Source organism: Zingiber officinale, chromosome 7B (genome assembly GCF_018446385.1).
Source record: "Zingiber officinale cultivar Zhangliang chromosome 7B, Zo_v1.1, whole genome shotgun sequence".
Taxonomy (NCBI): domain Eukaryota; kingdom Viridiplantae; phylum Streptophyta; class Magnoliopsida; order Zingiberales; family Zingiberaceae; genus Zingiber; species Zingiber officinale.
Window position 1 is genome coordinate 3883812 of NC_055999.1, and position 15863 is coordinate 3899674.

Below are 15863 nucleotides of genomic sequence, written 5' to 3' on the forward strand. Positions count from 1 at the left end.
TCTTAAAAGCCTTTTTAGGGTGGCCTCGTGTCTTCTGGAAGAAGATAAATTATTAGAGTTTATTCAGTTTTAAGAGCATCATTTAATTTGGAGCTCTCTTTGTGACATGGATGCGACGGACTCCTTCATGACCGGTTCGGCTCCTCCCAGACCGAGCCGGATGGTTCGTCAAAATTTTTCCCTTTTGGTCTCCATTTATAATTTATTCCGTTTATTATAATTTCAACTGAAGAGCCTCCCGGTCTTTTACTTTGTGGACGTGCATCACAGTTCATACAAATGATCATCTTTGATTATTTATTAATCCTTTGTTAATTAGATTTTTGTTTAGACTAATGTGTCTTTCTATTTTTTTTTTTTCTATAGAGGATATCTAAGGAAAGAAATTGATATACTGTCTGATTCTCGTGTGTCGGAGTTTTGTATCCGATTTATCTCATATAAGGAATAGAGGTATAATCTAGTCGAACCGGGTCGGATTTTGAATGTTTGAATTTAATTTATTTATAATCGAGTCAAGCTCGAGTTTTATTTAACGAATATATTTATGGCTCATGAGTTTATTCGAGCTTTTTTCGAACATAAACGAGCTTAATAAATATAAATTATAAATTTAAATATTTATTAAAAATTAAATTATATATTTAGAAAAAATTATAATATTTTTATTAAAAATTTTAATTTTATTCTAATAAAGAAATTTAATGTATTTGTTTATATGTTTCATAAATAGAATGTAAAATCTATAAATTTAATATCAAAACTATTATTTTTTTATTTAAAAGTTAATTCATGAGCTTAACGAACATGTTCACGAACTAACGAACCGAATATTATAAAGTTTGAGTTTGTTTGTTTATATTAACGAGTTTCATTAAATGAGTTCAACCGAACTTTTATCGGATCGAGTTTCAAATAATTCATGAACAACTTGGCTCATTTACACCCTTAATAAGGAATACATGAGGAAGTATAAGTAAGTTAAGTTGTCTATGGTCACTTTTTTTCTCAATTTTTGTTTTAATGTTTTTGGAAAACAGTTTGAACGCACTTAAGATCGGAAGCCTATTTCAGCTTCATGATTGCAAATACTTTGAAAATCGAACAAAAGTATAAATTCGTATAATGTAGTACTTTTAATAATAATTTTTGGTTAAACTATCTTGCTTATCATGTAATAATTTAAATTGTTGACAATAATCTCTTAATTTACGTTCCTTTGTATAATAATTTAGAAACTAACTATAAAAGATACTTAGCATGAATATAATCAGCCTTTACTATAATAATTTAAATTATTAGAATATTAAGAGAGAGTAAAAAATTTGTCAATAGAACCAGTTACGAAATGAGTTGATTCAGATGAGTCAAATGCTTTTAGAACAATTATACATTTTTTTTGTTACACCTTTGTTGTGTGCAGCATGATATATAGTCATTTATGTGTAAGTAATTTGATATAATTTTTTATGTGATCAACTGAATTAAGTTAGGTCTAGTGTATTTGATATTTTGTATTTGAGTATGTAAGGACTTAGGAACATAAGAAATCGAGTGGAAAACTCACTGAGCGAGAAGGATGATACATTAAGCGAGTCAACGGATTCAGTGCATCCGAGTGATGAGGAGCTGCGAAAAAGTAGAAGGGTGTGCACGGCGTATTCGAGGGACAAGAATCTAGGAAGGAAGACTCTCGAGTGAAATGCCAAAATTGAATTCAGGTGAGCTCTACTTTGGACGGACGAAGCATCACTCAATCGACCGGACTGGATAATGATCAACTTCTGAGTTGACCATTCTAGATGTTTGGATCCATTCCAGACACCTAGAAAGGAAGACCACATCAACGAGCCGTTACCAAAGAGGATCATCATGGAGTCCACATCAACAGAATCCAGGCACCCGGATATCTTCTAGACGCCCAAAGTGTCGAGAACTATTGAGCGGACTGTTGCTAAGTGGATCGACTCGATCAAAGTCCAAGTTCCCTGAATGCTTCAAGGCGTCCGGAAAGTGTCATGTTAGTAAACAACTATCTCGATCAGAAAACTATAAATAAAGATCATCTAAGTTTGTACAACACACTTGAATTCATTTTCGTTCAGTCTTATTGCTTTCGTGGTTAATCGATATAAGGTGCTTCTTTGCCCTGACTTGTGGTCGAAGAAAGACATCTTCATAGTGCACTTCATAGTCTTATAAACCAAGTAAAAATTTCTCTCCTATTTTATTTTACATGTTATTTTATATATTAATTAGTGTGTCCCCTTAGCTTGTTAATTTGATAGTAAGAGAAAATTGTAACCTAACTTTTGTAGGTCATTATTCACTCCTCCCCTTTAGCCCTACAAACCACGTCTGTTGCACCAAAGTTATGATGTAATGTTTAAGATTTATTTATACAGTATATAATTAATTAAGATTTAATTAAAACTTGATTAAGTGTTAGAACTATGATATAAATACATTTTTAGAATGTTATGGTTGACCAAATATGAAATTTCTAATTGTAAATATTCAACCATATTTTATTATACACTGCAAAAAAATAACTATCACATAGAGACGGTATTAGAGACGGAAATATAGTTTAGAGAATGAACTATAATTTTGACTCTAATTAGAGATAGAACTATGATTCCATCTCTAATTAGAGATGGAATATTTGTTCCATCTCTAACTAGAGACGGAAAAAATATTCAGCCGCTAACATCGTGGTAATGTATTTTATGGCACAGGAGCATATTTTCTCGGCCTCTCCACAGTGTCCGTGAAACTGATCCTCTAGCGACTATCTCCTCCGGCGTCCTCTCTTCCAATGACCTTCCGTCTCCTCCGGCGTCCTATTTTTATTTTTATTTTCTTTTAAAATTAGAAAAGAAATTAGTTGTTACTAGGATTCAAACTTAGGTCTCCTAAATTAGAACCTAATCTACTAACCAACTAGACTACAACTATTAATAATTTTATATGTTAGTTAATTATTTAATAACTACTCAATAGTTTCTTTTGTTATATTGTTATTCTTAGTAATTAGGAGAAGATTAGAGCCCGGACGTGGATGAATGGTCCCCACCTATTTTATAAGTAGGGACCATGTATTCCACCGATACATGTTTAGGGACCATCCCTTGGACCGCAAAAAGCGGTCCAGAGGATCTGCCCAGATTAAGAGACATATTTATTCATTCATTTATTAATTTATAATCGTTTACTGATAGATAATTTTATATGATAGTTAATTATTAAATAATTAATTAATAATTTTATTTTACTATATATTTATTTAAATAAGTACAACAATGTCGGATTTAGTAAACGATTTTGATTACCTAGACTTTGGTTCTAGTTGATGCTGAAAAGTGGAAAGGAAAAAAATCTAGATTAGCATTACTTGCAATTAGAAGCTAATAAAAGTAAAAGTTTAAGAGAAAAAAATAATAAGGTTAATATATTTTAAAAATAATGGTTCTATATAAATAATAATAATATTTAATAATATTCTAATCATAAATAATATAATATTATTTTTAATTTTAAAATAAATAATTTTTAATAAATGTCATTATAAAATATTTATATAAAATATCAAAGTTATATTTTGGTAGTGCGAATTGGAGGATGGATAGAATCAAATAAAGAAAGAGAAAGGTTTTTCAGAGTGAGATTTAGGATTTTGGAGTTGAATAGAGGAAGAAGAAATGTTTTTGGCGTGATATTTAAGTTCGGAGTTGAATAGAAAAAGAGGAAAGATTTTTGACATGAGATTTAGAATTTCGGAGATAGATAGAGGAAGATGAAGGTGTGGAGGTTTTTTAACAAAAATAAAAATAAGAAAAAAATGAAAATCGATATAAATAAAATGAAGATTTTATAAGTTATATAAAGAATAATTTGTTTGACTAATAAATATTTATATTAAATAAATAAATTTAAATTTGAGATGTACAAAATAAAATTACATTAAGTAAATTGTACACTTTAATTATTATTTTTTTAAAAAAAATATTGATCAATTTTAACTTCGATAAGAATGGTTTACAGAATGGCTGATAAAAGTGTACTGTTTGATAACTGTTATTAGATATTAGAGCAATAGAAACAGTTAGTAGCATCGTTTAACATAGAAACGCTACTAAATGTACCCAATATCAGTAGTTTCAAGATTACTTTTAATAGTTGAATCATTAAGAGTGGTTTCAACAATGGTTTATTCAAATCAGTGTTAGAACTATTCAACAAGAGCGGTTGCAAAACCGTTCTAAAAAGGTAAGGTATTAGAAATGATTTAGTTCAAACTATTTCTATTGTTTGATTTTCAATAGCGGTGTTAAAATCGCTCCTAATAAACCGCTCCTATATAGATATTTTTTTTGTAGTGCTTGGCTGGCGCCAAGCTCGTGGCTGCAACCTCCGCCGGCCTCGACCTCGCAGCGAAGAGCTTGGCCAACCCCAAGGTTGCAGTAGGGAGCTTCACCAACCATGAGCTCGTGCCAGCAACTCTAGCCCTGAGCACGTGCCAACGACCCGGTCGGCTTTGAAATTGTGGCAACGAGCATGACCCGACTCAAGACTCGTTGCCACGAGCTGGCAAGCGCTGCCACTAGATTGGTGGACCCTCTTGGTTGCCCTTGAGCTCGCGGCTAAGAATTTATCGCTTCTAGGTTGTAGAATTCTATTCTGATTAATTTTAACTTAGTTTAGCAAGTTGTACAATTTTAACCTAATATCATTGCTTTGAAAAGACAACTTCTTAATTATGTACTTAATTTTTTATATTCACGGTATGGTTTGTGAATACATTGAATCATGTGTGTAATACCTCTATTGTATTCATGGTATGGTTTGTATTCATGATATTTATTATGATGTGGTCAGTTGACAGAAAAATACCTCCATCCTCTATAGTTTTGGGCCCCAAGCGAGAGTCGTATGTGATCAAGCGATGACTCTTAGGGATAAGGGTCGTCCCAGCACATCATCTAGCGCATCCTGATCATCTGCTAGAGTAGATGCCTTAGAACAAGAAAACACAGATCAAAGACCCGACTCTCGAGCTTGGAGAGAGAATTTCAAGTGAAGTGGCAATCCCGAATGAATCTTGAGCAAATTGGATAGGATATGTGGGACTTCTTGGCTTAGATGAATGCAACACCACATTATTTTGCCTCTTAGAAGATTTAGGACTCTAATAACCTCTCATTAGTAGATTGTCATAGATGTCTTGACATTTTACTTTTTTTTTTTATTCACTAATGAAACTATCTCTAACGTTTTATTATATCTTTCCAGGAACTTTGATATCTATTTTATACAACACCATCATCAGATATCCAAACTATCATTTAGGTATGTAAAATAATTTCATATTATTAAATTTAATATGTTATTCATAATTATGTATTAGTTTGTTCTTTGTTTATTAATAATCTATCGTATTAAAATGTCTGCAAGATTGATTACTACTTGCTAGTTTTGGATTAGCTTTTCTTTACTAGGAGGTGTTGTATTTTGTTTTTAAAATTCAAATGTTGTAGTACTATACACTCAGATGTTGTTGGAGATATTTAGATATTTATTTATTTTTTTGCTTGGATATTTACTCGTGTTTAGATATTTATATTCAGATGTTATTTTGTATTATGTGTGTTTAACTATGAATATATTGTGTTGTTTGAAAATCATCATATGTGATGGTTTAGATTGATATGAAATGTAAACAGGATAAATATTTAAACATATTTTCAATGTCAAAATTTTCAGTATTTAGCGACGGATATTTAATTTTCCGCGGCTAATTAGTGACGGAAAATTAAATTTCAATCCTAATCTTGGCAACGAGAATACTTGGAATCACAATATATTGCGACTAACTATTAAATTTTCGTCACTAATTAGAAATGAAATTTTAATATTTCGTCGCTACTAAGAGACAAAAAAATAAATTTCCATCTCTAAGTAGCAACATAAGTTAAATATTCTGTCGCTAATATTGGCACCAGAATACCTGGGATTGTCATATATTACGACTAAATATTAAAAAGTGATCTCTAGTTAGTGATAGATCATTAAAAAACTGTCGCTGGTTAGAGACAGAATATTAAAATTCCGTCTCTAATTAGCGACTGAATCTTAAAATTCCGTCTCTAACAAGGAATAACATTTTAATATTCCGTCACTAATCTTGGCACGAGAATACCTAGAATCGTCATATTTTACGACCAACTATTAAAAATTTGTCTATACTTACCGACAGAATTTTAATATTTCATCGTTAATGTCAACTGACATCGTTTACATATATAGCGACAATTTTAATATTCTATCTTTAATTTTAAAAATGAAATTTATGGTCCGTAGCTAATTAGCGACGAAAGTTAAAATTTTGTCACTAACTACTGGTAGCAACAAAATCCATATGGATGTGATTTTTTTATTTTTATTCAATCGCTAAGCTCGTCAAGCGACGAAATAATGATGGAAAAGTCCATCTGTATTTTTTTTAGTGATAAAATACTAGTTTTATATTGCTTTAATGTGGTGTTAAATATTTTAAGTATTTGATTATTTTTATTTTGCCACTTTTGATTAAATTAAATATATATCAACTAATATTAACTAGATAATTAGAAATATAATATTTTAAACAATTAATTAAATTTTAGCTAAAATTTAATATATGAACGCAGGAAAGAACTATTTTAATTAGGAATAAGGAAACTTAAGCGGGCACTAAAAATTTTTTTTTGTGAAAAAAGATCTATAAGGACAATTGTCCATGGTTTTTTTAAAGACAAAATAGTTTTGACAAAATATACTATATGATATAATTTCTTGTTCGTGCTTATCTTTTTCATGACTTATTTTTTTCCAATCTGCACTTGTGCTTGATGATCAGTAATATGTTTCATTAATTTGTCTAACAAATATTAAAAATTTCTAAAACGTTGTTAAAATTTCGATCACACTTGACTGATTGACCTTGACGAAGTCTCTGAATTAAGTTCAATGTTTCCACAAATGAAAAATAAATAAATTCACTGAGAACAATGCCCATCTTTTTAGCTTTTAATGGTCTATTTCAAAAAGTAATCCGTTAAAGTAATATGTACTATTTGTTTTTAGAAAGAATATCCATTACTTTTGATATCGTACTCCATATCATTTATAATTTTTCATGGTATAAATTCATAAGATAATGCCTATAATACTTTTTGATTCAGTTTTCAATATACATATTATATGGGAAAATAATCTCTCAGCATGTTATTGCATCCGTGAACCTAACAACTTAATTAAACACTGAAATGATACTTATTGTTTAGAGCGAGCGATAATCTTTTGTTTCGATTAATTAAATACCGAATGAAACTAAGTAGACATCCAAAAGTAGAGAAATTATACTGTATTAAAAAATTTATATCATATGGTATTAAAAAATTTATATCATATGGTATTAAAAAATTTATATCATATCGTATATATTGTACTAAAATTTTTAATATTTTAAAAAATATATATTGATATAATATTGAAATGTGTGATATTAGTTTTTAAAAATCAACATAATCATAATAAATTATGTTAATTTTTAAAAATCAACACTACTGTTGTGATCCTAATTTTTAAAATCTAATGCCACTATATAATTTATAAAAAAATTCGGCAATATTGATATAAATTTTTTTAATATAATATAATATCGTATTAAAATTTTTAATATATAAAAACTTTTGATATGAATAATATATATCGAAATAATATATATTATGTATAAATTTTTTTGATATTTTTACACCCTTATAAATACAAACTTCTCATTTCCTACCTCGTGAAAATAGTGAAAAGGTTCTGACAGGAATAAGTAATTCTACAGACTGCGCTTATAGCGGACTAAAATTTCGGTATATTAAATTTTTTATAAGGTTAAATTTTATACCATTCGTCTCAAAATTGTATGATATTTTAATATTTTTGATATACCAAAATTCTAAAACAAGAAATATATAAATTTATCCAGCACCAGAATGACGCTGATTTTCAAAATCCAAAATCTAATACCACAGTGCTGCCAGATTTCGAAACCCAACGCTAGTGCTAGATTTCGAAAACTAGTCCCACAATAATCTAGCACTATTAAATAATTTATAAAAAATTATTTAATATTTTAATATATCAAAAAATAATAAATCCTATATCAATATCGATATTAAAAATTTTAATATAGTATAACCTTGTACTGAAGATTTTAATATACCAAAGTTTTTAAATATAAATTGTAAGTACCCTGTAGTAATTTTGATGTGATCAACCAAGTTAGGTTAGATTTTACGTATTTGATATCTTGTATCTAAGTGTGCAGAGACTTAAGAACGCAAGAAGTCGAGCGAAAGATGTAGTAGACGAGAAGGATGACATGGGAATCGAGTCGACGACTTAGTGCATCCGAGAGACGAGAAGCTGCAGAAGAGTATGCGGGTAGAATGAGAAGGGCGCGCACGGTGCTTTCGAGGGACGAGAAGCCAAAGCGAAAGACTACTCAAGGAGAGAAGGTCGGAATTGAGTTTAAGTGAGCTTAACTCTAAATGGCCGAAAATCACTTAAGCGATCGTAGCGGAAGACCATATAAAGTCAACCTGAGCTGACCTTGTCCAAGTGCCTGGACCAAGTCCAGGTGTCCGGAGTACAGGCACCCGGAGTTCGGGCGCCTAGACCAGTTAGAAGCCCAACAACCATCTCTTCACAGTGGATCACCTCCGGGTCCACGTCAGCAGCGATCTGAGCGCCTAGACTGGGTCCGAGCGCCCGGGAGTGGATAAAATCTTATTACCTTGTCGTTGTGAAGTCGTTGCGTGGAGATAGAGTTCGCTCAGCTAGGGACGCCCAGAGAGGGTTCGTGCGCTTGGAGCGCACCACATCATCAAATGGTCACTTCGACCAGTAAACCTATAAAGGGATACCTAGTACTCGAGATTCAATACAACATTTACTATAATCGAGCTTACCATTTTGTTCTTCATTTGTCTGAACTATCAACGTCCTGTACGAGGCTTCTCTGCCTACGACTTGTGTCGAAGAAAGAGTCAACATATACAGTTTAATTTACTTTAGATTAACAACTTTCCCGATTACAAATCAAGTAACCTCGGTAGTCTTGTACTTTATTTTAAGTATTCCTTTTCTTTATTTAAAATATTTATTTAATTTAAAAGTCAAAAATTTTGAAAAGGATATATTTTTTTAGACAATTTACTCTCCTCTCGCCCATCACACCGGGACCAATATAAACCATATATATCAATATGATATATTTGATACACTAAAATTTTTAATATTTTCTCCGTCTTGCTTGAGAAAAAGTGAAAACACACACCATCTTTTGTTAAGAAAAAGACCAAACCCATCTTTAGCCATGTGGTGGATGATGACAACCGCAAAATGATGCCTTTCCACTTCATGATCCACCATGCGCACACTGATTCCTTGCTTGTAAAGCTGATTTGATTGATCATGTAAAACTCGTGTTAACTTTATTTGACAACTTATTGTGATTAAAATCACACGTATTAGACATGAAACCACTGACATGCACTTCAGTGTAAATAAATAAAAATAAAATAAAATAATCAATACGTATCTATATCATCAGTAATTGCACATTATCTTTAAAGTAATAGTTAAGATAGTTTTACTAACTTCAGTCTTCGATTGTTAACTGTATTGACTAGAAATTAACTGATTTACCTATCAACTATCAGTACACGATCGAGCACTAGATCCATGACAAAAGACCTTACCGATAGGAGGAAGAGCAGTTATAAACAAACAACGTTTTCTTTTTTCCATGATAGATTGTCAAGAGGTTTGAGCAGTTCGAAACAAGTTTCTTTGGCACCGAATCATGAGACTCATTCCCAAGCAAACAATAAGGCAGAACTTTCATGAGATCAAAGAGGTAATTGTCTCAGGACCCAACCCAATGAAAGACCTATTTTTTTTAATTATACTAAGAAAAATAAAAAAAATATGGACCATAAATGACCGTTAAATTTATTATTATTTTAATTATACTAATAATAGAGGGAGAGTGATTTATTTCCTTTTACATATTATAAAAGGTATATCTGTTTATTGTATAGGGAGAATGATAGGGTAGTCCGAGTTGTTCATCGGGTCACGTTCGGACTTTAGGGAGGGTGGAATTGTTTAAGTTTATTACTTTAATGACAGAAGGATAAATTATTAATAATAATAATAGTAAAACTATAATGAGTATCAAAGAAGAAATTTTTCATAATCTACAGCTGTGAGCCGCGTCGGCAAAAAAAAAAAACTAGCTGCAGGATCTTCTTCACTTGATTTAAATGATAAAATAAATAATGTTTAATCAAGCGGACATTGAATTCATACTGACGTGATGAACGGCTTGATAGGTGATTGTATGATGCTATTTGAAGTTGTACTTTGAGAGTGGTAGACCATCCAGAGATGCTGACACTAGTCATCGTTGTTGGCTGCAGCTTCCTCTATTCGCCTTGAAAGGGCAAAAAGCAGCAACTTTTTTGCCTTCTCTTCCTTTCAACTATTCAAACCAGTCTTAATCGCGGAGCAATTCATAAGTGATCGCTGCAACAAGCTTTGCGTTGCTCGATTGGAAGTAGCAGGCGATTCGGCGACCGATTGCTGAGCTCTCCGCGAAGAAGAGCTATGGAGGAAGGAGAAAACGAAGCCGCCGTACCGCCGCCGCCAGTCGGATCGGTGGTTGAGAAGCTGGTGAACTTGGTGGAGGAGATCGCCGCCACCTCTGACTACAGGAACTCTTACAAGAAGCAATTTTCCAATCTCTCGCGGCGGATCAAGCTGCTGGCGCCCATGTTCGAGGAACTCAAGGAAAGCAAGGTCGCTATCCCCGTGTCGGCGTTAATAGCCACGGAAAAGCTTAATCGGGCCCTCGATTTGGCGAAGGATCTACTCCTACTGGGGAGCAAAGGGAGCAAGATCTTCCTGGTATGTTACAGAGGTTTGATGGTTACTGTCTCGTTTCTTGGTCTCTCTTTTATTTTTTGTCGTGAGAAATGTGGTATCCTTTCTTCCAATATTCTTCAATGAAATTAGCTATTTCTTCGAAACATACAGTCGTCGCTTCTATTGTTCGTCCCTTAATTCAGTGTCCTAGCGGGATAGGTTGGTTCATCGGCTGTGTTATTGGTCATTCAGTAAGTTGTTTTTCGTTTCTTTATGGAGGAGCTTCGACTAGGAAATGTTTGGTTTTGGTAGCCTAGCAAATCCTCTTTTCTTTTATCAATACAAGAAATGACTAATCAGTTTTTGATGTGATTGCTGATGGTTATACGAAATCAAATGTACAAGTTTGGGCATTTCTGTTTTCAACTTTGATGTCGTTCTTTTTCTGTCAAGATTATTCGGAAAAGAAACAGATTCTTTATTTAGTCTTTTTATGCTTAGTCTACAACATCTGGCTTGACTCCAGATTCAAAACATGAGATTGGTATAATCGAGACATAGATGATTGGCGCTAGCTTTAAAGATGAACCCTACTCTTTATCTTGATCAAGAAAGAGAGTTTGCAATCTTGGAAACTTCTATATCTCTGAAATGCTGTTTAGCACCAAAAAAAAAAAACATACAGACATCATAATTCATCAGGAATGCTGGATGAGGTTTGGATCTCTTGACCATGTCTTCTAGGATGAATAAGATATTTTAAATAGTTGATTTTATGCGTTTGTTTATGCCTTAAGAGTTGCACTGCAAGTTTATATCTTGATCAAGTTCAATCATAGTGGTGATGTGTGATAGGAATTACATCACAACTGTTCGCAGCACTAAAGTTCAATTTACCTTTAGCAGAAACTTTAAGAATTGACTTTCACTAATCATATGAGTACAGCCTTGTGCATGAGACAGTTTCTGCTAGTAGTGATGGAAGGGTAAGATGAACCATTCTACCTACGTGAAGTTACCAACCATCCAATGAGAAGAAAAAAGGAAACAAAATAATTGTTCAAGCTGTTTTCAGGCATATATGATTTTCAAGTTTTAAAATTTGAGATTACCCCTACTTTGGTATTCTAGTTAAAAAAACATTTCACAGGATCATTTGTAGTTCAGTTTTCTAGGATATTCTCCATGAGTCCCTTCTCCTTACTGCACCCATATGCATGTCATATTGAACAGAATTTGTATATGTACTTCAGTTTTGTAGGGTAGTCTAACTCAACACATATGTCAGAAAGATTAATTTATTCTAGTTTGTTATTGCAACTCACTGCATTTAGGGTTGACTTGGAAATATTGTTCAATAGTTAGGATATGCATCAAATGACATAGTACTCTTACTAATGATACATTATTTTAATATCTCCCTTTAATATATACAGTGTCAACTCCAATGAGCATAATGGATCAAATATTTTGTTTGTGACTGTCAGTTTTCCATGGAAAATGCCATCATAATTATCTTTGATAGATGCTTTCTAAATCTCTTAATTATTTTCTTTGCACTGCTATGGAAATGTCTGAAACTAATAGCTGGGATAGAGCATGCCTTTTTATGATGTAAAACCCAATGCTAAAGAGACCAACATAGATGTATCACACTACAACAACTATGGGTTTCATCATTGAGTTATAGAGGAGGATCAAAGAGCAAAAATGCATAATCCATTAGGTCTTAGTAAATTGTATGAAGATTGGTTGAAAACATTAAGTGGATCACTTATTAGCAAATAAGTAGTAGAGGTTTACTGGCTAAACTAAAGACCCTAATATAAACCCATAAATGTAACAAATTACTTATGAAAAGATTTTGTGATATCTATCTATTTCAAAACTAATTTCTTATTCATGTTGGCTATATTCTGATTATGATAGTATCTGGACTTTCAATTCCTTTGAAATCATAATCCAAAGGAATTTGGCCCCTAGGTCTGAGATGCCTTCTTTCTACTTGGAGTGTTTTGCACAACTTATGTTGAATTGTTTGTTACTTCCATTGATTTTCTATTCACCAACATATGTCTATTTGGTTTTAGGTCCTAGAGCAAGATCAAATAATGGAAAGATTCCGAGAAGTTACTTCTCAACTAGAGCAAGCTTTGGATGAAATTTCCCTTGATGAGTTTGACATATCAGAAGAAGTGAAAGAACAGGTGAACATTCAAGTACTCCGGTTTTAAGACATTGATTGCCTTTAACTCAGTCTTATTTAAAGAACACTTATTTTACAAAATCTGTTTGTCTGGGTTAAAACGTGCTGTTTTACCTGTTTTCTCCCTCTAATTCGCATTATCTACAGGTTGAGCTAGTGCGTTCTCAGTTCAAAAGAGCCAAAGAAAGGATTGATACTACTGATGTGGAGCTTTATGCTGATCTGCTAGTGGTTTACAATATGGCCACTGATGCCAAAGTGGATCCTGTCATTCTACAGAAATTGGCAGAAAAATTACAGCTGATAACTATAGCAGATCTCAAACAAGAATCTCTTACCTTACATGAGATGGTTTCAGATGATGGAGATCCTGGACGGGTCATTGAAAAGATGTCCATGCTGCTAAAAAGGATTAAGGATTTTGTACTGACACATGAACCAGAATCAGGTTCCCTGACAACCACAAACCTTGGCAAGATTCCTATTATGCCTGATGATTTTCGCTGCCCAATATCCCTGGAGTTAATGGGGGATCCAGTTATTGTGTCGACTGGACAGGTCCATCCTTAAATATCCTAGATTTTGACTTCGTTATGAGATTCATCATATGGGTCTTAAAGATAACTGTATTTTTTTCTCCCCGTTTCTATTTTACAGACTTATGAACGAGAGTGCATTGAAAAATGGCTGGAAGCGGGGCATAACACTTGTCCAAAAACACAACAAAAATTATCCAGCACGTCGTTAACTCCAAATTATGTCCTTCGCAGCCTCATAGACCAATGGTGTGAGGCAAATGGAATGGTTCCACCCAAGCGTCCTGCACAAACTGGCAAACCCCGATCAGTCTGTTCTGCTGGTGAACATGTAAAAGTTATTGATCTTGTTCGAAAGTTATCTTCACAGAACCTTGAGGACCAACGGTCAGCTGCTGGGGAACTTCGCCTATTTGCCAAGAGAAATGCAGATAACAGGATCTGCATTGCTGAAGCTGGTGCTATACCTCGGCTTGTGGGTTTGCTAAGTACAAACGATGTTTGCACACAGGAGCATGCTGTTACTGCACTTCTGAACCTCTCTATATATGAGGAAAACAAGGGTAAGATAATTATCTCTGGTGCTGTCCCTGGGATAGTGCATGTTCTAAAGAAGGGCAGTATGGAAGCACGAGAGAATGCTGCTGCAACACTTTTCAGCCTCTCGGTGGTGGACAGAAACAAAGTGATAATTGGTGAGTCAGGAGCAATCCCCCTTCTCGTTTCACTTTTAAATGAAGGAAGCCAAAGAGGCAAGAAGGATGCTGCAACAGCACTTTTCAACCTATGCATTTACCACAGTAACAAGGGAAGGGCAGTTCGGTCTGGGGTGATTAAAATACTGATGACACTCTTGTTAGATCCTGAAGGATCTATGCTGGATGAGGCACTTGCTATTATGGCAATCATTTCTAGCCATCCTGAAGGAAAGGCAGCAATTACGGCAGCTGAAGCATTGCCAGTGCTACTACATATGATAAGATGCGGGTCACCAAGGAACAAAGAAAATGCAGCAGCTGTCTTGGTACAGCTCTGCAATGGGGACCAGCAGCAACAACATTTGGCCGAGTTGCAGGAGCAAGGGATGATGATGCCGCTGCAGGAAATGATAGAGAGTGGCACTGACCGAGGCAAGAGGAAGGCTGCAGTGTTGCTTGAGCGCATGAAAAGATTCTTGGAGCAACAAAAGGAGGCTCAAGCTCAAATGCAGGAAGTGGCAGACAATTTAATGGATACAACTTCATCAGTTCTGATTGATACTTAGCTACTTTGTTCTTTTGCTATAATGATTGACGTGATGAAATCATTATTGTCGTCTAATTATAAGATCGGCGGTGGAAGATCACCTGCCTGGAAGAGTTGTAAATTAGTTGGGTTGTGATTCTGTGCGCATTGAGGATCAGTCAGTCGCAATAGTTGAGTTGTGATTGTGCGAGTTGGGTTGATCGGTCAGGTGTGATAATTTGACTCCTACTGCCATAACTAGAAATATAGGTCACAAGTATTGAAAGTGTGGCATTGTGAAGATGTAAGTTATCACCCTCAATTTTTATGGAGGGTTGCCATCAATCTGTTCTATCTCCCCAATTTGACAATGATCTTCAAAATTATCCAGTGACTAAGATTCGTTATTATTTATTTTACCCATTGATTGATGGTTAGCTTCCGTGACCAAGTTAAATGCTTGAATCATATTGTTGTTCTCCGCAAGGAAAATAAGAATGAAGAGAAGTTCTGCCATTCATATCCTTTATTTCCTAACAAGGCTAAAAGTTGGAAAATTTTTGTTAGTTTTCAGGTTTTTTAGATGTTCAATATTATGATTTTGTATTTCGTCTTTGACAAGGTATAGAAAATATGGCCTAGTTTCTGAGTGTAGCATACGTGACTATGCCACAAGTATATGTTCACCGTTGTCCAATTGGGTTCATTGTCTCATGTTCATTTTTCAACACCATTGGAAAGGTGGGTTGGTCAAAAGCTTTTTCGGTTCTCCTTTAACCCTAAGTTTGTTGTTTCATTTCTCAATTTATCAAATCCAAACTCCTTTCATATGGGCTTTATGGTTAGGTGGCAAAGAATCAAGTATCAAATTGGGTGGTCCTTTCAAAAACCTTTCATGAACATAGCCCAACTTGGAGAATGGTAAATGTTCC

General features: G+C 33.7%; 1 protein-coding gene across 1 annotated transcript; it reads left to right on the forward strand.

Moving 5' to 3' along the window:
- The first annotated feature begins 10506 nt into the window (after positions 1 to 10506).
- LOC122005093 (protein spotted leaf 11-like) lies at positions 10507 to 15321 on the forward strand. The gene is made up of 4 exons (XM_042560011.1): positions 10507 to 11007; positions 13056 to 13172; positions 13319 to 13729; positions 13829 to 15321. Exons 1-4 carry the CDS (start codon positions 10708 to 10710, stop codon positions 14969 to 14971), a joined length of 1971 nt encoding a protein of 656 aa, XP_042415945.1. The 5' UTR covers positions 10507 to 10707; the 3' UTR covers positions 14972 to 15321.
- Positions 15322 to 15863: the final 542 nt, after the last annotated feature.

Coding starts and splice junctions, on each gene's coding strand:
- LOC122005093 (XM_042560011.1), top strand. CDS start 10,708: ATGGAGGAAGGAGAAAACGAAGCCGCCGTACCGCCGCCGCCAGTCGGA. Junction 11,008..13,055: donor AAGGGAGCAAGATCTTCCTG/GTATGTTACAGA, acceptor ATTTGGTTTTAG/GTCCTAGAGCAAGATCAAAT. Junction 13,173..13,318: donor CAGAAGAAGTGAAAGAACAG/GTGAACATTCAA, acceptor CATTATCTACAG/GTTGAGCTAGTGCGTTCTCA.